This window comes from Ambystoma mexicanum, chromosome 6p (assembly GCF_040938575.1).
Source record: "Ambystoma mexicanum isolate Mex_15411 chromosome 6p, UKY_AmexF1_1, whole genome shotgun sequence".
Taxonomy (NCBI): domain Eukaryota; kingdom Metazoa; phylum Chordata; class Amphibia; order Caudata; family Ambystomatidae; genus Ambystoma; species Ambystoma mexicanum.
Window position 1 is genome coordinate 1,331,600,426 of NC_090935.1, and position 23,923 is coordinate 1,331,624,348.

Sequence of the window (23,923 nt, forward strand, 5' to 3'; positions counted from 1 at the left end):
CCCTTTCAGTTGGTGGGACCAATCAACTCCAAAGTAAGCCACCTGGACATCCTCTCGTAGCTGGTTGAAATTCCACTCCAGTTGCTGCTGGACCTGAATAGCCAGGGAGAGGAACACCAGATCGTGTAAGTTGCTTTTAAGCTGGCCTAGACCTCCAGGAAGATCCTCCCGGACTCCCAGGAAGCAGGACTGACCGAGCCTGAGCCTCCTCAACAGATTGCTGGACCCCAGCTGCAAGGAAAGCCTATTTCGACAGCCAGGAACCGCGGTGTTGCTATTTGCGGTAGACGAGAGGAGCTGAAACACAAAAGTGCCACTTGTCTGAAGATTGCCGGTTGTGGTCGGTGACCGTCCCATTGCAATGCAGGAGTCCCCTGACGTTCTCCCTCTTGTCCCCACGACTGAGGCCCAGGAACACCAAGAGCTGCACAAGAACAGAAGCCATCTGCTGCACTTTTCTTCAACCTGAAGGTACTGTACAGTCTAAGAGAACTTAACTCTTGTCGTGTAGCTGCACTTGTCCTCGTTGGAGACTTGTCTTGGATGCATCTGTAAAGTTGCTAACAGCTTATTTACCTCACAAGCCTAATCAGCTTGTGGCCCTATTTGATTTCTTCTTCTACAAGGCCTTCTAAAACATTGTGCAAGACTTTTAATTACCTGCAAAAAGGGCTTCCGTTCACCTTCACTTTTGCTAACATTGGCTGGCCTGGCTCCCTGTATAACTCTTTGCTCCTCTGCTTATGTGTTGTGCCTTCCTTCCAGGAAGGGGTTAACTGACTTTGCATTGGGGGGGATATTTTGAAAGTACTTACCTGCTTAAGAATAATTGTGTGAATACTTGTCTTATTCTGAAACCTTTTCTTTTGACACTCCTCTCAATAATATATAATGTAACAGTGATATAGTAATGTCCCTAGCACCCGGACTATTGAGGTCACCTGAGGGTGTAGGTAGTGTCTGTGGGCCATCTCAAAAGGGTATTTACTGATTTAGAAAACTAAGTGTGTATTTCGAAGTATATTTGTGTTGCTTTATTTTGCCCCTTCTGAAGAAGGCTTACTCTGACTGTTAAATTAATTGTTTAATCAAGAAACCTTGTGTGTAAGTTTATTTGAATACTGCTCACTGTGAATCTGTGTAACTCCCCTACAGCTCACATTGACCCCTCTTGAGATCAGCCTGGCTGCTGAACACGCTAACAACCTGTGTAGTACAGACTTGTACCAACGGTTGGCTTCCTATTGCCAGGAGGGTAGGGTTGTTGTAGTGCACCCAAAGGGTACTGCATACAATCTTGCCTAACATCCCCTTTTCGGTATCTCATTATTTTTTATCGCCAAGGGGCTAAGGTCACTCGCTGACCTTTTACAGATTGTAAAATCCATAATCCTCTTCCAATCTTTAACTGATATTAAAATATAATCGATCAGGGAGCTACCATTTACCCCATTAAATGTTTTCCCTTCAGCTGATCGTTCATAAAACATCCGTTACAGGACCTCAAATTCAGTGTGTGCAGAATGCACGCTACGGGGTACATTTGCAACTAACGGTGGGATATCCCAGGCCTCATCCGGGTCATCTCACAGGCCTGTAAGGTCATAGTGTGATTCCAGCTGTAGATTAAAATCACCAGCTTCAATAGTACAGTGGTGGACTTGAGGTGACAGGCTCAACCCTTCTACAGAAATCTGGAGTTGGGTCAACGTCTTCAGCCCTTGTGAGGGTCTATTATATATGTTGCATAGGCAAATTACATCGTCCTTGCCCCTCTATAACTCCAATGTTTGGAGGTCCTGTGAGCCAGAATCCACAACCTCTACCTTTCAACCTAAAATTATATCCACCCAGATCAAGAACCTACCACTTTGTTTACCTTGGGCCCCTTAGAGGCTGCTACACAATTACTGATATCTTTGAATATTAACAGCGTCAGAGGCCCAGGTTTCATGTAGAGCCACAATTTGGTGCTCTCTTATAAAGGCACACGAGTTGGGGTAAGCGAAGCAATCGATTCACCCCAGCCACATTTCCACGGTAGAAATTTGCATCCCCTGATCTCAACTTTCAGTCAATCCTGGTCATCGAGGCCTAATCCCAAACGCCCATTTCTGATGTTCATACTACTGTAGGTCGCTGACGATCTTGCCGGTTTAATAGTGCTCCCACTTCTTCCCAAAGATGGCTGTTCTGATCATTTTACAAAGTATTCAAACATTTGCCAGATCTTAAACCAATAGAGTGCCCTCAGGGGGATACGTTCTAAGATCGATTGACAAAAAGACTGTCTACCAATTCTTGAGATACCAGAGACACTTTGATACAATCGTGACCCAATTTTGGCATTGCTCCCCTGGTGCACAGCGCCACCACATATAATTGAAAGGCAACCCTTGGTGTGGAGGATCCAAAAGATGCATTTATTCTTTAATGCCTCTTGGCTCTCGAATGAGTTTGTGGCAAGTTTGGGGACGTTAACCATCACAAAGTAAGAATCTCTTATCCTTCCCTCTCTCCTATTTAATTCATCATGATTTAAATCCCTTGTCGGTCCTGACATTCTACCTACTTTAATAAGGTTTGGCCCTGATAAAGGGGGGGAAAGAGGGAGGTCAGTGTGGATAACCTAGTGTCCCGATGCCTCTCGATAAAAGCCTGGGGTTAGCCGATGGCATTCTCTCCTGCCATGGTCTTTTTACTCAATCGTCGATCACCTGGTGCACTTGGTTGTATCTCTTTACCAACTGCTGACACAGAGCAATATCGTCCACCCATCGGCTTTAGGTTAGAGTTTTCCGGGAGTAATAACTTATCCTGGTCAGTGTTTTTAATTGTGGAGGTAATTGACCCCTTTAATTCGGTAAGTTCTCTCAATGCGCCCCTCAACTGAGTCACCACAGTATTAGTAATTATTTCATTTAGTTGACTAAGGCTGTTTTCGAATGCACATAAAGCCTTCCTATTCTCGATATCTCCCCTGGCGGGGCCCAATCAGTAAGGCATGTCTGTATGCCCATTTCACAGTATTTAGGGACCTGGGCCATAATAGTGGCACCCCGTTTCCTGGAAAGCCAAATCAGATCCACCACTTGCATTTGTGCCCAGATATTCCACACAGAGTAACCATATCAAATTAATCATCAAAAAACATTGGCAAATACTATCATGTGATCATAAAATCGAGCACCTATTCAAAGACTCATCTACATTTGCGTACCAGCGGAGTAAGAATTTGAGACCCTTGGTACAAACACACCCAGCACAGCAGAAACTAGAAATTAAACGTAAAGGAGCATTCCCGTGCCTACAATGTAGTAATTGCGGTTATTTACTGAAAGGACAGAGCATCAACCACCCACACACTGGCAAGAAATTCCCTATTAAAAGACTATGCAACATGCAAAACAGAAAACATAATTTACGCAATTAAATGCCCATGTGGGTTGTATTACGTGGTACAGGCAAAAAGGAAGGCGATGTTATGCTGGAATGTGCATCGCTCATGCATCCTCAACAAGAACACTAATTCATCAGTGGCCAAACATTGCGTTGAGAAGAGGCACAATTTGGCACAAATATGCTTCTTGATACTTAAGTAATTCACAGACATGAGCCTCATGAAAATCTGCAACTGAGACTTGACAGAAGAGAATGTTTTTGGATAGACAGACTCAGAACTCTTGCCCCGAGAGGACTGAATGAGGAGATTAATTGGTCTTGTTTTTTCTAGTATTACCTATAATACCAATATACAGTTCTTATACACACTTTTTATGTCTTTGGTAGGGAATTGGGATGTAGTTCGTTTTTATAATTATGTACTTCACTGAAATACAGTTACCAAGTTTAATTTAGTTTACTTGCGCATGACAGAGCGATCAATTACAACATGAGACCAATGAGGAAATAGATTCAATTACAACTGATGTATGCAGTATATGCAGAAATGTATGACCATATAGTAATGTTTATGCACATGTGACTTACATATGTCTGGATTAGCTACATATATCTTAAATTCCTTTAACTTAATATAAGATAATGACTCCCTTTGTGGTTTTTCTTAACCATTTGTCTTAAGAGAAATTTGATCCGCATATTCTTCTCATCGTTTTAGTTTCTCCTGTAATTACAGTTACCATGTTGTTTTTCCAATATGGGATCGTTATGTATACTGATCCCATAGGGGAATCTCCCCTTACAACTTTCTTGAACACAATCCCACTTCACATTCTTGCATATTACATCATCCATATTTAGTCCTCCTTTTACATACACCATTATACGTTTAACATCACACAAATGATAGGCCTATTCATTGTTTTAATTTCTGCCTGATTTTTTAACTCCCTTTCATTTATATTTACTTTTCTTTTTTTCTTATTAATCACCTTTATTTTTTTTCTCTCCAATTTTCATTATTTATGATTTACTTCTCCGTACACAAACCGCATGTATTTATAGGTCTTACTTTGAATACAATCGTGATCGCATCCACACGTAATTGGGAGACTTTCACATACTCAGTGCGAGGCTCGCACTCTTACCGCAATACGGTTATGCCCCCGTTCCCCTGTAACCTAGGGGATGTGGGACACGAGGCATGGCAGCGTCGACACGCCCATCGACGCCACACAGTGCCACGTTGGGAATACCATGACAACGGACTATACAAGGAAGTAATCGCCATTAGGATTCAAGGATCCGCAAGGTCTCGCGCACCTACACACATTTGTGCGAAACGGTAAGGAACTACCTATTGACAAGATTTGCTCGTTTTATTGTCCTCCCACTCGCCATAAGATCTTTTTAACACTTACATCCGTGTCCACCTTTTTGTATCCCTTCCATATAGAACTCATGGGAGTTTTATTTACTTGATCTGCGCATAAGGTAACAAATCCCCAATGCATTAATTCTACCCATATGCAGATTTGCACTTACATATCCAATATACATGTGTATTTGACTTTCTGTTTATTTTTTTTATTTTTAGATCTAAGACAGTTGACTGACAGGTACAGTGTTAGGGAACGATTTAATTTTGGTAATATCACTTGTTGGCTCTTGAGGACCCTGCACATGCATAACTTACTGAATTTTGCATGTTATTTTCTATTCCCTTATCTCTACCATATATTATGCACGGGAAATGTGGTATGTATTGTTTCTTACATTAATTATTTACTCTTATTGTAATTGTGCTTTTAATTTGGATTCCATATGTTGATTGATGTTTGAATTTAACTAACAGAATATGGTTTTCAGCCCTGAGGAAGGAGCTAGACTCCGAAATGCATAGGCACAGACAACCATAATTCCTTTTGCAGTTGACTAGGATGGTTTTTGTACAACTATCACGCAGATAAATGAAAAAGAAATTACTGCGGTGTGTATATATATTTATATATACCACAACATAAACAAAATTGTGATGTCACAATTTATTATGAACCGCTTGAGGAATCTTTATTGAAAATGTAAAGACTATTTACGAACATCAACAAAATAACTCGGAGTACTGAGCACTAGCGTGAGCACCAATCTTTGCTGGCTGGTCTATCCAGCTTTTCTTTCTCTGTCTAGACTTCTTGGAGTCCCGGTGTCGCAAGGACCCCTATAGTCTGGTCGCTCTGCAAAAAAAACTAACCCTAAAGTAAAGAGGGAACTTTTCCAATTAATATTAGTGGTGCCCACCTTTTTCTCTGCACCCAGTTTCCTTTTCCCTCTGTGGGACCCCCCTACACATTTCCACAACTTTGCATGGGTGACCATCTTCCACTTAGATTCAGCCTCACCTACCCCACTGGTTGCTGTGAATACATTAGGAGAAGCAAATGGTTCAAATTGATTGTGTAGTTTTATCTGAGCTTTTTTCTTATTACCAACTATTAGCCTTGAGACTTGTTGTTTATCCCCCCCGGAGTTAGTCCTGAGGGAGATGACTGGGGGGTTGCCCACTGAGTTATCCTGGATATATTCTATCCCTGTATCTATACTAGACTTATCTGTCACAGCGGGGGTACAATTCCACAATGTTGTGGCACTGAGCTCCTGCTCCTATTTCAGCACCATGCTGTTTTCCTATAAAGGAAAAAGTTTTTCGCTCTACTTTATCTGCAACTGAACGATGGCAGATGGTCTTCAATAGAAATATGTGGTCTTAACTTCACGATCCCCGCTCCTTTCCCCACCATCGGCTCACACAAAGAAATCAGATCGTCCTTTTCCATTACCACACAATTCAAGGCCAAATTCGACAAAGGCGTCAGATCGTTATGGCCCAGTATTGGTAAAATCCTGTTTGCCGTAAGGATATTAGCCCTGCAGCCCACAGGGTTCGCCAAATCTACAGGACCGTCGATATCATGTAGGAAATCTTTGGTTTCCCTAATTAATAGGTTGACCTAATTTATTGGTTTGAATATTCTGGAGATTTTACTCTGCCCTCCCCCTACAATCGGGTTCTCAGATTTCCTTTTCACTGTTTTTTAAAAACACTTCATAAAAGTAAATAAAACAAGGTAATAGGAACAATAAAAGCTAAAAACCTCAGACATCCACAAAGATACTACAAAAAATGCCAAAAAAGTATACTTGCCACTCATTGAAAATATTATTTCTTCAATTTACTCCATCTGGAGCAATCACAACGACTTTTACGGTCCCGTGTGTGACCATGAAGACCTCGGGACCTAAAGTCCTTGTTCAGGCCTTGTGACACCTGAGGCCTAAAGAATATGTATGAAGGCATATTTGCATCTACCCTAACAATTCCAGAGGAATGTGACGTCTGCCAGGGTTTCTCCCAAAAAACCCTTAAGGACTGAAACCGTCACCTAATTTTTTGCCTTCATGGAGGAGCATACCTGGCGTCCGAAGTGGGCTACCACTCCCTTTGACAAGAGGTTGCCATCACATCAGAGATCCAACTCTGAAGAATGTTGGCGAAAAAACTAAACGGGTGAGCCAAAATCGTTCACGGGTCACGATAATGTCAAACCCTCCTCCGGTTAAAAAAAAGAACCAGGTAGTGGTGAGGGGTCCCCTACCGGGTCTAAACACTCGTCCAAGGGCCCATCGACAAAAACGGAAAAAAAGGTCACACCTATCGATGAAACCCACATTTGTTTAAGGCCCTCTGATCCAAATCGGCCACAAAGACTTCCTCTTTGTCGTCTACAACCAAAACACACAAATCGCCCGGGAGTAAGCTGGCGCAGCCTTCAACACCTCCCGGCAGACCACGTGAGCTTTTCTGCCTTGGTGCGCATGCGTCCACTCTGAGACACTTGCGCTCGATTCTCCACTAGCAAGAATAATGACCCTACTAATTATCCCGATCTCCAGTACGCTCTACCACATCCAAGCAGGACGAAAAAGACGAAGTGTCTTTTCGACTTCGAGCTACTTGCCAAGGACCCCCTAGGACTGCTACACTGAGAACCAATGCAACACCTAGGAACGCTTACTGACAATAAGAGACTGTTTGGCGTGAATTAACCTCCTTACATTAACGACAGGAGTTTGTGGAACATAAACCCTGTAGGATTGTCCACTGGAATACATGATCTAAACCTTCACATTGCAACAACTGCTTCAACTTGCCAAGTCAACTACAAGACCATCACAAATTGGTCGGTGGTCTTTGGTTCATCCCGATTCACATATCCCCCTGAAGAAGTTCCTGATATTAAACGCTAAGGGACATAGAATCGAAACCTGTTGGGCATTTATAGATACTAATGTAAAGTATCTCAAGGAGTATTAGAAATACTGTGAAAGGTGCACTTTAGGTACTTCTTTTGACTAAGGCACCTAGATTTGAGTCATCTGTTAATGAAGGTCTCAGATGTTGTATTTGTGTTGCTTGTTCTAACAAAAAATCAAGGAATTAATAACCTTATGTCATTTTGTATATGTGTACATTTGATGTAAACAAAGTATCTATAAGAGTGATACAGATTTACAGCACATTTTGCACATTACCAATTGATGGTGATTAACACTTAGCACTAGTCACTTTGTTAGCTTTTATGTCTGCTTTTATGTATTTGTTTTTTTAACATTACATATTTTATTAAATATTACCCATTTTAACAGCATTACTTATGAAGTCAGGTTGTATTTTCCGTGAACTTCAACTTGCCATTGTTTGAACTATCCTTGCAACTGTGATAACTCCATTATTATCCAGAGAATTGTTTGCACAGACCAACCAAAGGTGTGGGAGCCTTGTTGTTTTTGTTCTTATTCAAGATATGTCAGGTTTGCTCCCTCGGAACCTTAAGCTTCACCTGACTTCCCCCTAATTATTTCTGAGCAGCCTTCAACACCGCCAACCACTGTCAACAGAGACCACGGAATTACCTGTACAGAACAATATATCATTTTCTGAGTATATTAAAAACCCGACAAGGGACACGGTAGAGCATGAGCATGTTCCTCTAGGAATTTCTCTAATAAACTACCCTGACATCATGCCCGAGGACATTCTACAGCATGAAATCACTTCAGATTTTTAGCCTCCCCGATAAAGGTGTCACTGACTCTGATCCTGAGGAAGGTACTCCCAACCTCCCATTAAAAACAATCCCTCTGACCGCCTACCGTCAAGAGGGCAAGACACGCCAACTCTACCTACAACACCATCGGGAAGGGGAGGTTTGAATCCGCAACACCCCCTCCTAAACCCACAATCCTTGCTCTCCCTGCAACTGCTTTCCACACTAAAGTCACTATTGGGACAGCTCAATGCCAGGCTTCCACCGCCGCAGCCACAGTCATGTCATGTGTGCTAAAAAGACCATGGTACGACAGGGCAGCAACATCAATGGGATTCAGGCCATCCCTCGAAGGCCCAAGATAAATGTCTACGAGCTCAATCCCTGCCATGGCCCACAAATTTTATGCAAGCAAGAAGAGGGAGAATTGATAGACTCGGACCCAGACACGGGTCCATGAGACACAAGCTACACCGCCTTGTCATCTCCTCGCAGAGCTGACACGAGGGAAACGGATGCCCCGGACCAAGATATGCAGGGTAGTCCTGCTCAACCCACTCCTCCAGATGACATTGGGCTTGCCACTCAATGGTTTCTAAAGCGTGCAAGGAGTTTGTGTTAATCCATGAAGAAAAGGATGGTTTACTTTTTTGACCACGTGGGGGAAGCACAGGAAAGCAGTGTTTTCCATACCCATCCTGGATCAAGTTTGACAAGAGGGTCTCTGTACTCTTTCTTTCATTTACAGAGCCGACCATTAAGGGGAGACTGGATACAAAGTTTAAGGCACCTGAAACAACAACAAAATGTCTCGCCTCACAACCCACCCTCACCGGCAGCGAGTCGCAGGGCTCGTACACAGCACAAATGTGCCATTCCTCCAGACAATGAAGGCAGGAAAGTTGATGCCTTTGCTAAGAAGGTGCTCACCATTGGTGCAACAACTGTCAAAGCAGCAAATGCCCTCACTATAGTTGGCTCAATATGATCGAGAGATGTGGCATTGGTTATCTCCTATATTAGAAAGGTATACCGTCCCATCAACAGCCATTTTTACGACTGCCCTTTTTTACAAGTACACTATTGTGAAAAGTCATTTCCTTATTTGGGAGGGTGGGAAAGGGCAGATAAGTGGTTGGGGGAGTTGGTAATAATTAAAAATAGGTGGAGTGGGAGATTGGAGGGGGTGGGGGGGAACCTCTCCTCCACCAACCCCCACTTTCGATGACTTTTAAAAAAATAATAGTGTACTCTTCAAAAAAAGGCAGTTGTAAAAATGGCTGCCGATGAAATGATACAGAACTATTAGAACACTTACTGGCGCAACAAAGGAAGCCATGACGCTGGTGTGTGAATGGGAAGAAGCCTCAAACCACAGCATTAATATCGCTGTAGATCTCGCTGAATCAGGGTTTAAACAAATTGGAAATATGGGGTGGTCCTCCGAAGGCAAGGATGGCTGCGTTGGACTGATTTTCAGCAAGAAGTTCAGCACAAGGTGGCCGACATGCCGTTTGAAAGAGAAAGTCTGTTTGGTGACAAGATTGAGGCCCTCAAAACCATGAAAGCAGACTCGCACTGCTAGTTCTCTTACTACCCTGCAGGGCAGGCAGTACTTTTGTGGGGCCTTGGGTAATTCCAGTTTCTCGTCCTCAAGAGATGACCAGAATTACAACAGATCCAGCTACTATTTCTATACCAGAGAAATTGCCAATACTCCCAGCATAGCAGGGAGTATCACCAAGGACCATGAAAGCGCGGATCAGCCAACTCTCAAAGATGTAGGCAGAAGTCCCAACAATAACTGCCTCAGGGGCAGACAGGTGGGAGGAAATGTGGCATTTTTCCTCAGCAAGTGGCAAGCAATAACAAAGGACAGGTGGGTGCTGGATGCCATCCAGCACGGCCACTTGTTGGAATTCAAATGCCCACAAATCCTGTTGCCTCCCATAAAGGTATCTCACCTGCGTCTTCAAATTGTACAACAGATGGTGCGCCAAATTTTAAAGAAACGGGGCAATCGAAAGGCTTCCTCATTCGGCAAAAGGAAAAGAAGTATACTCCAGGAACTTGGTCGGTAAGAAACCAGAAGGGAAGTGGCATCCTATCCTGGACTTGCGAAAGCTAAAAAAAATCAAACGGGGCGTCCTAAAGGCCATACAGCCTTGTGAATATCTGGTGACGTTGGACCTCAAGGATGCGTTCGACACTGTAACTCTCTGGTTCAAGGTCGGCGAAAGCCACTACTGGTTAGAGTACTTCTCTTGGCCTACAATCAGCACCCAGCACGTTCACAAAATACTTAGCAACATTAGCAACTTTTCTCAGAAAGCGGGGCAACCACGTTTATCCATATCTAGATGACAGATAGGTTTGAGGTCCAACATAGCAGACCATGTTTTCTCTGAGACCAACAGAAGCTCTTCTCCAACAATTGGGATTTGCAATAAATTGCACCAAATCTTGCACAGTTCCTTCAAAATGTTTGGGGTTCCGAGGCACTCAGTTCCTCACGGACCAAAGTCTCATCAGGCCCTCTTCAGACAGGGTGAAAAAATTGATAACCCTAGCAAAGTCCTTCTCTTTAAACAGGCAAGTCATAGTGCGCACATACATGGAAGTTGGTCCAGTGGAGTTCGTCTCGGGGTTAGTTGGTCCCACTAACACAAGGGAAAAAGTCGTCCCTTCCGGAGCTTCTCTCGTCGGTCAGGGAAAGGAGTTTCAGCACAGCTGCAGGGCTTCATCCAGGGACGTTATTTAGGGGTTGCCAGAGGTCACAACTGCAACCTCTGAGGTCTCCCTTGCGACCTCGGTGGTCTCCCCTGTGACATCCCAAAAAAAAAAAAGTACAAAAGAAAAAAGATAATTTATTATTATTATTTTTTGTAATGCAAGCTCCTGGGCTGTGGCCAGCACCATGCGGCTATTTACTTCTGTAGTGGCTGGCTTTCTTGTTCAGGCGCCTTAAAAAAGATACGAAAAATAAAAACAGGAGTGCCATGAGTCCAACACTTTCAGCACTGACCCTAAATAAGAAAGAATAGGAATACCAAATAATGTGTCTTTCTGGAATTCTATACAATAATTGTTAGACTCATTAAAGGTTTATTTCAGACTCACCTCAGGGGGTGAGTCGCTGATTTAGTCTGTTCTTAAAACGCCTCAACTCAGCCTTTCATCCTTCTGAGGTCGATAAATGAGTACCAACACAGGTTGGGTGATATTGGGTGTATGTTTTCTATATAAAGTGCTTAAGCGTAAATGCTGTATAATAATACATTACCATTTCGTCATGGAAGTCTGCTTGCATTCACAGTAATTTGCTAATATGGGCCTATACACACTGATCTTAACGATACATATGGCGACCCATTCTTGTATGCAATGCACATCACATTGTAGTGATATCGTAAGCATATTTTTCGTAGTGTACAATGCTCTGTGATGCCACTTCCCGTTTTGTCAGCGGGTGAAAGGTCGTGTTCCATCGCTTCCTGCAAGATCACTTCGGGGTGGGGTCAAATGACATCAGGGGCCAAGGGTCATGTGATGTCACTTCCGCTGGCCCTGGCATTTTGGTGAAATGATGTCCCTGGCTTCACCGGGCAGTTCCAACGGTCCAGGAGGATGCCGCAAGCTTCGTTCACGGTTTCTTCGTCGGGTAGTTCTTCCTAGTGGTCGACTGTCTTCAGTCCTAAAACCCTCTCCTTTTTAAGCAGGTTTCTCCAATTCATGCACAGCTTAGCTGTCGCACAAACAGCAGGGAAGCTGTCCTGCGCCAGCCAGCCAATCTGGACTGGGTGCATACAGGCCTTCCTAAAGACGAAGGACAGGGGAGTTTTGGAAACCTCCCTCACTTCCTGCCCTTTCAGACACACCTTTGCCTGTACTGAAGCCCGCCAAAGACAAAACAAACAAAGGGCTCAAACCTGTTTTGGTGCGCAGAGTAAAATCCAAGAAAGAGCTCACAAACAGAAAATGGCAAAAAAAGACCAGGGCCATTTTGACAAAATGGTCACCAATGGGTGCTATACTGCAGCTGAGGAATCAGCCTGTGGTATGATATATTGTATTTATATCGCGCTCATACACAAGTGTTTCAGAGTGCTACAAGGCAAGAGTGGAACAAGGGAGGACAAAACAACGATCTTACTGGGCCCATTGACATTGATAACGCACAAGAGACGGGGAGGGGAGTGTATGGAAAGTGCTGAGCAAGGGATAAAAACAGCTGGTAGTGCAGCCGGCAGGGTGGCAAGTGCAAGTTTTAAAGCGCAGACCGGGGGTGTCTAAGTGCAGGTAAGGGGACTCTAGGGTTACAGATACAGACCCAATTGCAGGGTTGGCAGTGCAGGTGTATGGTTGGGTGGGCAGGGACCTGGGCCTGAAATCAGAGGGTAACCAGGTGTACGGTGCTGGAGCAGACAGATCAGCAGGGGAGAGGAAGAGCAAAGAGGAAGGTCTTGAGGTGCTGCAAGAACTGGAGTTGGTTCTCCAAGTTTCAGAATGACAGTGAGGCCGTTCCAGAGGGAGGCCCCACCTGAGGAAAGAGATCTACCCCCAACTCGTTGCTTGGAGAAGCGACTGACCCTGAGGGAGTTGGAGGAGCGAAGAGCTCGAGTGGGAAGGTATTTACAGAGGGAGAGTTGAAGGTATTGTGGACCCAGGCCACAGAAATCCGTGTGGACAATGCAGAGGGTCTTGAATTTAATCCTTGCAGCCACTGGGAGCCAATGAAGAGATTTCAGGGCTGGAGAGATACAATCCCAGGGCTTGAGGCTAAGGACAAGTCTCATAGTCCTGTCCTGGATGAGTTGCAGAGGGCGGAGAGTAGCAGCAAGCAGATTTAGGAGGCTGTAGCAGTAGTCCAGCCTAGAGAGAACCAGAGCTTTAGAGACGGTAAGGTTCTGGGGGAAGGAGAGGAAAGGAGGAATACCTCTGAGGAGGTGCAGTTGGTAGTTTGACGACTTGGTGACGTCGGAGATGTGAGGCAAAAAGGAGAGTGAGCCGAAGATGAGCCCGAGGTTCTTAGCCTCCCAGGTGGGAGCAGGCAGAGGGCCAAGGGAGGCCGGCCAGAGAGTGACGGAAAAGGAGGGTGCAGGTGTGCCGATGAGGAGAATCTCCGATTTACTGGCATTAAGGCACAGATCATTGGCGGCACACCACTCCTGGATAGTAGACGGACAATCAGAGATGAGAGAAGAAGAGGTGGCAGAGGGAAACCTGGAAACGAGCTTAGTGTCATCCGCTTAGCACTGAAAGTTGGATCAGAGAGCGACAATGCAGTTGGCAAGGGGTACAAGGTAGAAAATCACAATGGTAGGACAATTAAACCACTGCCACCAGCCATTTAAGGTTATGAGTGTAACCTAAAACATGTTACATGAGTAGGTAGGAAAAGGGGCCTACTAAGTAACCCCCCCAGCACTCCAAATAAGATGGTGTGTGTTGGACCTACAAATAGAAAAGGAAAGTGAAGTCAATTTCATTTTACTTTTCTTGGGAACTGCAGTTCACCCAAGAAAAGGTATTTAGACCTTATGAGAAATCTAACGGATTTCTCTGTGACACTGCACTGAAGGTGCGGTTTCACCATACAAAAAGTAGATGCCTATGGAGTTTCAGACTCCAAAAACCAAGGGATGTAATCTATATCAGGTTAAAACACATGAGTGAAAAAAGGGCTCTCACTCCAGGCTTATAATTAAAGTCCTAAAGTCCAGCAAAAGAGCTGCGAGTCTCAAAGGTGGGAGGAATTAAACAGGAGAATTTTCATTTTATTGAACATGTTTCCCTTTGAAGACTGAACATTGTAGTATACCTGAAATGGTATTCTTTATTTCAAGAAGTTATACTGACAAAGAGCACAGGCATTACCCAAGCCAAGAGGGCAACCCTTTCCAAAGTGAAACGGGTACTGTTTAAGCCCATCCACCTAATCTGCAAATCTATTAATGGTCCAGTGGCCTCAAATATAAGTGTGTATTGTTACCTAAAGCTGAAAGAGTGTCACTACAGCTTCTGGGTAATTATCTGAACAGAGACGATGCGAGTAAAGAATGGTGCTTGTAAAGAATATTAAGGAAATAACTTGTAGTGCTGGAGTCTGTTGAAGCTGAGAGGAAGTCATTCTTGTGGATAGAGGCAGGCTAAAAGTATGTCAGTGAGACAGACGGAAGAAAAAAAGAGGATGCCCTTTTCTTGGAGCTCAAAGAAGGGAAGAGTGCCTGGCCTACATGTGGAGGTCAGTGTTGTGCTGTTGCATGCCTAATAATTCTGAAATGCAAAGCAGAAGTAGAAATACCCGAAATGTGGTTGTGTAAAAGGTTGTCAGTGCATGTCCGTGAAGTAGTTTGATGAAGTGGCATACTGTGAGACAAGATTGACTGTTCTCATAGTAACCCTAGTAGAAGGGTGGTTGTTAAAAGGGAAGTAGCTACCCAAAGAGAAGCACCCTGACAAACGTACCAAATGTACTGTAGAAGTCCTAACCAAATGTAAAGTTGTAGGGGAAGAAGTTGAATACCTATTCTTTGAATTGTGGCAAACCATCTCGGAGAAGAGACCCAGGATCACCATTGGTGCTATTTTCTTGGCTGGAATTGGAAGAGGATCTTTTCAACCAAACCTAGATAATTGTTACCAGTGGATTTTTGTTTGAACCTTTTTTATGTTGTCCTGGAACTTACAAGAACTGGTTCAAGACTTTTCTCTTCCTTTGAAAATTTGAAGTTGACTTTAAAACCTGGGAAACGGGATTTGGCCAAGGACAGGTGAAAGTCATCCAAATATTACCTGTTTTTGGAGTCTGACAAACTCCATAGGCATCTTCTTTTTGTATAGTGACACACTGCACCCTCAGTGCAGTGTCACTGAGAAATCCAAAGGATTTCTCTTAAGGTTTTAAATACCTTTTCTTGGGTGAACTACTGTTCCCAAGAATAGTAAGGTGAAATTGATCTTACTTACCTTTTTAAATTTGTAGGTCCAGCACACACCATCGTATGTGGAGTGCTGGGGGGGTTACCTAGTAGCCCCTTATCCTACTTTCTCATGTAACATTTTTTGTTACCCTCACTACTTTCATTGGCTTGTGGCAGTGGTTTACCTTTTACTACCTTCTTGCCTTAAATCGTGCTTTCTCACTTGAGAATTGCACTTGCTTAACCTTTTGAGTTTACTTCAACTAACTGTGTGCAGGCCTAACAGCTTGTGTTCCTTCAGTGAATTTCTTGAATGAACTAACTTTGTGAAAGAGTGTATCCAAGAAGTGCATCAGAACTATAGACTTTGTCCGGTTTGACTTTGGCTTTCTTGACTCCCTAAAGGCACTCTTCTGAATCCATTGACTTTGGCATTACTTGTCCCTCTAGGTTGTAATTTGTTGAACACTTTTACTGCTGGGAAAAGCTTACCTAGATTTCATTGGAGGATTCAAACTGTCTTTAATTTATAAGAAAGTATGTTCTAAAGTTTCTATTTTCCTTAGCCCTTCCTTCCTGAAACAGTCTAAAAAGTATATTGGTGTTTAATATAAATGCAATACTATCCTTGTTATTGAAGTCACTTCAGGGTGTAGGAGAAATGTATAGGCATAACCAAAGTGTATTCACAAACTTAATGACTTTGAAAAGTGATTCTAAAGTTGGCTTGACTTGTTACAAACAATTGCCTTTTTAAAGATAGCTTAACAAAAACAGATGTGTAAATATATATTTATAACTCAAACCTTGAGTGTATGTGTTACTTGGTTTGATTGATTTCATCTGTACAACTCTACAGCTCACATTTACCCCTCTTGCGATAGGCCTGGCTGCTCAGTCACACTACCAACTTGCGTAGTACAGACCTATACCAAAAGGTGGGTTACCTAATACCAAGCAGAGAAGTCTTGTGTAGTCTCACTGCGTGACTGCACCAATTCTTAACTAACAAAGGACAGGAAGGTTGTCGCCGAACAAGATGGCCGAAAGAAAAAGCAAACCCCTCTTGGCACGGCCATCTTGGGACTGCAGCCACAGGTAGTAGTCCAAAGCGGTAGGGCTAAAGAAATGTTGCAAAATAATAAAAATACAACTGCTGCCACCAGCTTTTAGTTTTTAGGCGCATCAAAGGTAACCAAAAAATCATCTGAATGTGTGCTGGGGCATACAAATAACCCCATTGCACTGTATTGTAAAATGCATTGTGCAATGATACAAAGTTGCACAAAATAGCTAACTTGTAGCAAGATAAGGGAAACGGTTTCCCAGTACTGACAGCCTTAAGGACGAGTCACTTTCCCCATAACAAATTAGCAAAAAGTCAGTGGAGTGAAGCAGCAGGCTTTCAAGAGAGGATAGAGACGGCACTAGGTCCCATAAAGAAGGGAGTGTTCCTATTTGTGAGGTAATGAACTGGAGTGTAATTTGTTATATCAAGAAATTCAACTTTTTTTGTCATATGGAAGTAATCATGTGGCCTGGTTGCCACTGTCTTGAATCAACTTAGTTTTCACAATACCTATGTTGAATATATCATTAGTCTGGGTATAAAATAAATAGAAATCATGGGGATCTGCATATCGTCATTTTGTAGAAATGAAAACTAGCCTTCAGTTGTGAAAAGGATTTACCACATGGAGGTGGAAATGGGGGTGGGAGGGAGCAATATTGGCTGGGCTATACAACATTTTAAGGTTTTTTGATGTTTTATGAATTGGTGTTGAGTGAATGCTTAGTAACATAAATATTTATATCTTTATTTTTTTAATATAAAATATTTTTTTACAAATGTTAGTTGACAGTGTTTTTTTTTTTGTTGCTTTGAGGCGGATTATCATTGATTGTGGTTGTATTTATAGAAATGTTTGTTGGCATTGGGTAATGTTTGCAGTAAGTGCATTTGGGCACAGTGATCAATTGACTCCTACTTTAATACATCTGTTTTTGAACATATGTTTAGAAGGTGAACTACTGTTTACAATATGATGTAAATGAACTTCTATACATTTATCGTGTTTGTTTCTTTATATTCATATCTGACCCATATTTGCATTTTTTTATCATACAAGTGTCTATTTTCGATGGATAAGTGTGTGGACAAATTGCACTTTTGCATCACCCCCTAACCCTCACTGCTCTGCTACAGTACCATTTTAAGATTTTAGGTTTCATTTTTGGCAGGTCCTCTGCCCCACCTTTAAGGTCACTGTTTGTAGAGCCCTCAAAAGGTGTTCTGCAAAAAACGCCATAAAAGCAATGTGCTAATGCTACTCCACTGTGGTCCAGTACCTTCTAAACTGGCATGATTAAAGGACCGCTGTCGAACCACATTCATGGAAATACAGATTTTGGCTTGGTGTATGAAAATTCTGTACAAAGTCTAAGACTTAAGTGTAGGGCATTGGAGACCTTGGCTCCCCAAGGGTGGATGCATTACCACCCCATTTTAGAGTCTGTGCTCTCAATGGTGCAAACAGCTTTCATGTTCAGATTGTAGTGTTCAGATAGGGCCATGGGGATATCATAGCCCAGTAAACCACTGTAAACTTACTCTGATGTAATGTGGGTAGTTGGCCAAGCTTTGTTCTGCATTAGGTAACGTGATCACACTTCTTTGACCCAGGATAAGCATGATCGCTTGGGTCTGAACCATCCACTGTTTATGCAGAGTTGTTTTTGCCAGACCTACAGTTGTAAATGCTAATCCTTGAGAGAGCTTGTGTGTGGATGTTGCACTGGTTCGTCTGAAAATGATGGGTGGATGTGGGTGCTGATGCAGATTTTAATGGCTCAATTTGACTAAGAGAATCAATATTGCGCATATTGATAATGAATTTGCCTGACTTGCTTAGTTGCTTTCCCATTGCCTTGAACCAAGGCTGGAAACCTAGGGGTGATTTTTGACTTCAAGTTGTTTAATGGTTAATCTTGTTGAATAGAAGCAAATGTTTCACCTTTCCGTTTTGCCTCAAAAATCTACATTATGGGCCCGTCTGTTATCAAAATAAATGAGAGTATGTTATCTGTTTGTCACATTCCATGCTACAAGGAGTATATCTACTCTTCTGGGAACTGCTTTCAAATGCTAGATATCTTGTGATGGGTCATTCTGGAATGAGAGCTTTCAAGTTGCATTACTTTTGTTACCAATCAGGTGATCGAATTGGATCTTGGGACAGTGGTTCCTTGCTGCAGTGGTCCCAAGAGGCCTCAGGATAAAGTAGCCGTTTCCGATATGAAGAAGGACTTTGAGAGCTGTCTCGGAGCCAAGGTGAGTCCTGGTCTCAAAAGTAACTTGGGTTAAGTTAATCCTCACAGGGGCACTATAAATGAATTATAATTTTAACTTTGAAAGAAAGGCACAGGTTAATGCGGTTAATTTGCCATTATGTGTTAATAGTGAATACATATGTAACTTTTTTTTAAATCAAACTGCCAGTAAATGAAGTACGAATGTGTTGTTTTTTTTCTCATGGTTTGTGCAGTAGTTTAAATATTTTTCCCCTCATGCTGTCCCTTTCTTGTTGTTGGATGGATGTGTAACCTTAGCAAATGTGTTTGCTTCACTTGTTGAAGGTGCTTGAAGCATGACCCAAGTGAGCAGACAGCCAAGAACACCGGTTTTGCAATTCTGAGCCTATATCTTTGAGGTCTTCTGAGTGTTGGACACCTGGCTTTTTTTTATTTATGTGGAAATGAAGTGTAAATAAAATGTATTTCATTACATTTTCAAAGTAATTACACATTTGTTACTCACTGGATATGGTGCAGTATAAAAGCTTATGATAGATCCACTTTATACATTTGTTTTGCTTCCTCAACATTTGCTTTCTTTGTAAACTCTGTACATCCGACAGTTTGGTGTGGAATTTGAACAGTGCCACCCTGATGTGAAAAGTGATTCTCACCCACCCCTCTTAATGTTTTTTTTTAATTATTTGTAAAGCACCCCTTTCCTGGGCATTCTGTTTAACGCGATATCTGCACCCCCACACATCCAAAACCCAAAAAGTGAAATTAAGTTACCCTTATTCATGAAAGTGCAGATTGCCACCAGTGTCTCTTAAAGTTCTTTCTTCCTTCTTATGACCACTTTGATGTACCTGGAGTTATCATCCCTTCTTCCTTATTGGGAGCCACCCCCTTTGAGGCTAGAAAGGTGAGCCTGCTAAGCCAAACCCTTCCTAGGTGTTTGGTAAAGTGGGACCTCACTGGTAGTGACTCACAGACTGTGAGACCTGAGACTGAGACTGAGACTGAAAGGGAAAGGAAGGAAGGAAGGAAGGAATATCCTAAATCCATACGCAGCATTGGGGGCCAGAGAGGGAGAAGAAAACGAGTAACGATGAGGGTTACGAGAACTCAAGCATCCTATTGCATTCCGCCAAAGGGCTTACTGCAACTTCTGAGAATTAAGAGAGGCAACATTGGGGACAGAGAAACCCAAGAGAGAAGTAAGCAATTAACATTATGGGTTACCGGAACCCAAGAAATCTGAATCTTGTAATCGGGCAAACGGCTCGCATAAACTCCTCAGAATCGATAGAGACTTCACCAAGAGGGGTTACCCATACCCCTGGGGGGCAAGTGTGAGCGATCTGGAATCAAGAAACCCAAGTGGGAATTAGAGGGACCTCCTATACCCCAGGGAAATAAACCCTGAAACCAAGGGACCCAAGGGGGTTCTAGGAATCTAATTATGCCCCCTCAAAACCCAAGAGTTGAGAGAAGCAGGTGGGAAAAGTGGGTTATCCATACACCTGAGGGAAGAGTTCCATAGTTACAGAAAACAAAGAAAGCTAAATATTGCAATTAGACAAACTCCTCCCAGAAACTACATCGAAACAAGAGAAACATATATAAAAAGTGGGTGCCAATATTCCTGAGATAAGTGGGACGTTGTAACAGAGAAAACAAAGGGAGCCAGATGGGCCCAATAAGACAAATGAAAAATCATCGAAGGAGCACACAAGCAAGCAAGGAGTGAACCTAGTGGGGGAGACGCCCACAAAGAGGTGAAGAGGGATTAAGGAGGTATCCCTTCACCTACGACAACTGGGACAGTTGATCTTTTTTTGTTATTGTTGGAAACTTGAGAATTTACTTTGAAAGCCTGAGATGTTTTGAACTTTTACAAGTACTGTTAGACCAGGGAGAACTGCTTTCTACTGACAAGCATTGTACCTGAATCCAGGAGGGATTTCTGGCAACCCTGAGATGTCAGGGTGAAGAACTCTGAAGGCAGGACATACTGCCTAACTTTCTTTTATGTTTTTTGTAAGTGGTAGGGCTAGTGTAGAAAATTAGATTTGGAGGGAGGACCATATTTTACTATGCCTAGTGATGTCTACTGGTACCCATGGTCCTACACACTTCGAGGTGCCTCAGGTTGTTTTCTTCTGCCATAGTGGTCAGTCGATAGTTTGCAGAGTTCTCCTGGCTAATGCCTTTGATTAGAAAAACTTTAATAGACTTTCTCCCTATCCTTTCTACAACCGCCTGCCGCACTACCAACTATTTTGGGGGCTTTCGATGGACGGCTCCATTCTCGACGACGCCACAACTGCCTCGTTGAACAAAGACTCTGGGATACACGCGCCTCGGGCCATTACAGTAGGGAGCGGTTCTTACACATCTTCGCTGTTGGAGAATGCCTCTTCTGACCCCTTATCTTCCTTTTCATCACCATGCTGCCTTTTCCTCTCGCTATGGAGAACACAAGTTATGCCCATCCTGCAACAGGAAATACCACTGGAAAGACACACACGAAGTGCAATCACTGTCTGTCAGGAGACCACCCCAAAAAGACTTGCAAGTCCTGCTAACTTTTCAGCCCAAGAACCTTGAAGCACTGTCGCACCAAGGCATAGGCCTCCATAGATGAGGCCAGGGAAGACGGTGAAGGCAGCATCAATGTCCTAATTGACGCCGAGGGCGATCAGGTTCCGAAGGAATCCCTTGTGGGAGCCCCCGACTCCAGCCAGCGGTCCTGTCACGGAAAAATCAGACGGCAAAGACACTCGCACCTCATGTCACACTAAACATACACCCGATGGCCAAACGTTGACCCTTCATAGCCACACAGTGTCTAAGGAGAGGTCCTCCCACCCCTGTCCTCTGGGCCATTGCGTTCGCCACCGAAAGAGGTGCCGACAAGGCCAGATTCAGACACCGTGCCTAAAAAGGCACTTTGATCTTGTGCCGAGGGGCATACGTTGAAAGGAGTTTTGACGCCCCCTTCCAACACTTCCAAAATGAGGGAACTCTGTGAAAAGCATGTCAGTCATGCTTTTACACGCCAAGACACCCGAATCTTCGCCTCCTACCCCCCAAGATAGCGGATTTGTTCCCCACTAAATACACCCTTTCAGGGGGCCTACACCACAAGGAACCCACACCCTTGCATTACACTCCTACCCCCCTTAGCCTTTTTCGTAAGTCAGCTGAGTGGACCCCAGAGTTTTGATGGGGTCATGAGGAGGATTTCCTGTTGTGGACTTTATGGACTGCCACGCTGACGAATTTAGAAACACCAAGGGCTTGTTACAGAAGGGAGGGGCGCTATGGGTGAACCACCTGTTAACGTGTCTTGTTTGGACACCGCTCAGCCCAGCACGTGCCACTCCACAATCCCATGACTCCTCTCAGGATATCTACATTGTAGACCCTCTCAGGTTCTTAAGATCCTAGTTGCCAGTATTACGGTGCTGATGATATCTAAGTCATCCAGTCCCCAAATAATGAAGATAAACTAGTGGCTGACTCACCGATTGACAGTTCGCTCCAGTATAAGGAGCTGCTCCTTAGGGCTGCCCATAATTTTAAGATCGACACCCAGGAGGCACAACTTGATGTATTTTTTAGAGGACATTCTGGGAGACAAGAAATCTGCTACACGGTTTATCCTCCTCCTGCAATCAGTCCAATGGCGCATCAAGCCTTCCCTACTTACGTCAAATCTTACCAGAGCGGTTAACCCCTGCATCGAGAAGTGTTCATTGTTAGGCAAAGTTTGTATGTAGTACCCTTTGGGTGCATTACACACAACTCTACCTACAGGTGTAGGAAACCCAACCTTTGGTATAAGCTTGTACTACACAGTGGCGTGTTGAGCAGCCAGGCGTATCTCAAGAGGGCTCAATTTGAGCTGTAGGGGAGTTACACAGAGATTCACAGTGACAGGTATTCAAATAAACACTTACACACAAGGTTTATTAATTTATCAGTCAGTTAGAGTAAGCCTTCTTCAGAAGGGAGCAATATAAAAGTAACAATCAAATACACTTCAAAACACACACTCTTAATAATCAAAAATCAGTGAAGACCCTTTTGGGATGGCCCACAGACACAACCTACACCCTGAGGTGACTTCAATAGCTAAGGTGCTGGGGACATTAATATCTTACTGTTTGCAGTTAGAAGTTGGTAAAAGGAAAAGGTTATTAGAACAAGCAAGAGACCACAAATATTCTTAAGCAGGCAAATACTTTTGGATCCCCACAGCAGAGTCATTCAGTATAACAGGCTAGGCCAAAGTCAATGGGCAAAAGTCTTCTATAGGATGAAGCACCTCAGGTAGGTAAGTGGAAAAGTATGTGTACAATGTTTTAGAAGTCTTTGAAGAAGAGAAGAATCAAATGTAGGGCCATACACTGATTAGTCTTGTGAGTAGTAGAAGATGCAAGCAGCTCAGTGAGAACTAAGTTTTCTCAGACTTTACAGTACCTTTTGTATTGAAGAAAAAGTACAGCAGATGACTTCTGTTCCTGTGCAGCTCTGCATATCTCTCTGTTCCTGGGCCTCAGTCGTGGGGGCAAGAGGGAGGACTTCTTCGGCAATCGGCAATCTTTCCAACAAGTGGCACTTCAGCGTTTCAGCTCCTCGCAACTACCGCATAGCAACACCGCGGTTCTTGGCTGTCGAGATGGACTTTCCTTGCTTCTGGGGTCCCGCACCCTGCTGAGGGGGCTCAGGCTCGGTCATTCCTGCTTCCTGGGAGTCCGGATGATCTTCCCGGAGCTTTTGGCCAAATTAAAAGCCACGCACACAATCTGGTGTTACTCTTCATGGCTATACGATTTCGCCTTGCCTTTTATTCAGTTCTCTCCCATTCATTCCAGCCTAGCTGTCAGTCACCCAGCAGGGTGGTTGTCCTTGCCGGACAGTCAGCAGGCCAATCACTACAGAGTGCATTTGGGTCTCCTAGGAGGCTAAGCACAGGGAGTTTCGGGCACCTCCCTCGCTTCCTGCCCCCGCCAGACACACTGGATCCAGAGGCAGGCGTCACTCGTGAATCCCTCCAAAGACAAAACTAAGGGACCAACCCTGGTTTGGCGCGCAGAGTAAATCTCAAGAAGAACCTTTCCACAAAGAAATGGTGAAAAAAGACCAGGGCCTTTTTGACAAAAATGCACCCTTGGGAGCTTTACTGCA

At 43.5% G+C, this 23,923-nt stretch overlaps 1 protein-coding gene across 7 annotated transcripts in view; it reads left to right on the plus strand.

The window, feature by feature from the left end:
* ACO1 (aconitase 1) overlaps positions 1-23,923 on the plus strand; it is a 792,824-nt gene that overhangs the window by 326,710 nt on the left and 442,191 nt on the right. For all 7 annotated transcript variants that reach the window (XM_069625992.1, XM_069625995.1, XM_069625996.1 and 4 more), the window contains exon 10: positions 18,645-18,761. In XM_069625992.1, coding sequence (XP_069482093.1) covers positions 18,645-18,761 — 117 coding nt within the window. The remainder of the gene's footprint in view (positions 1-18,644; positions 18,762-23,923) is intronic.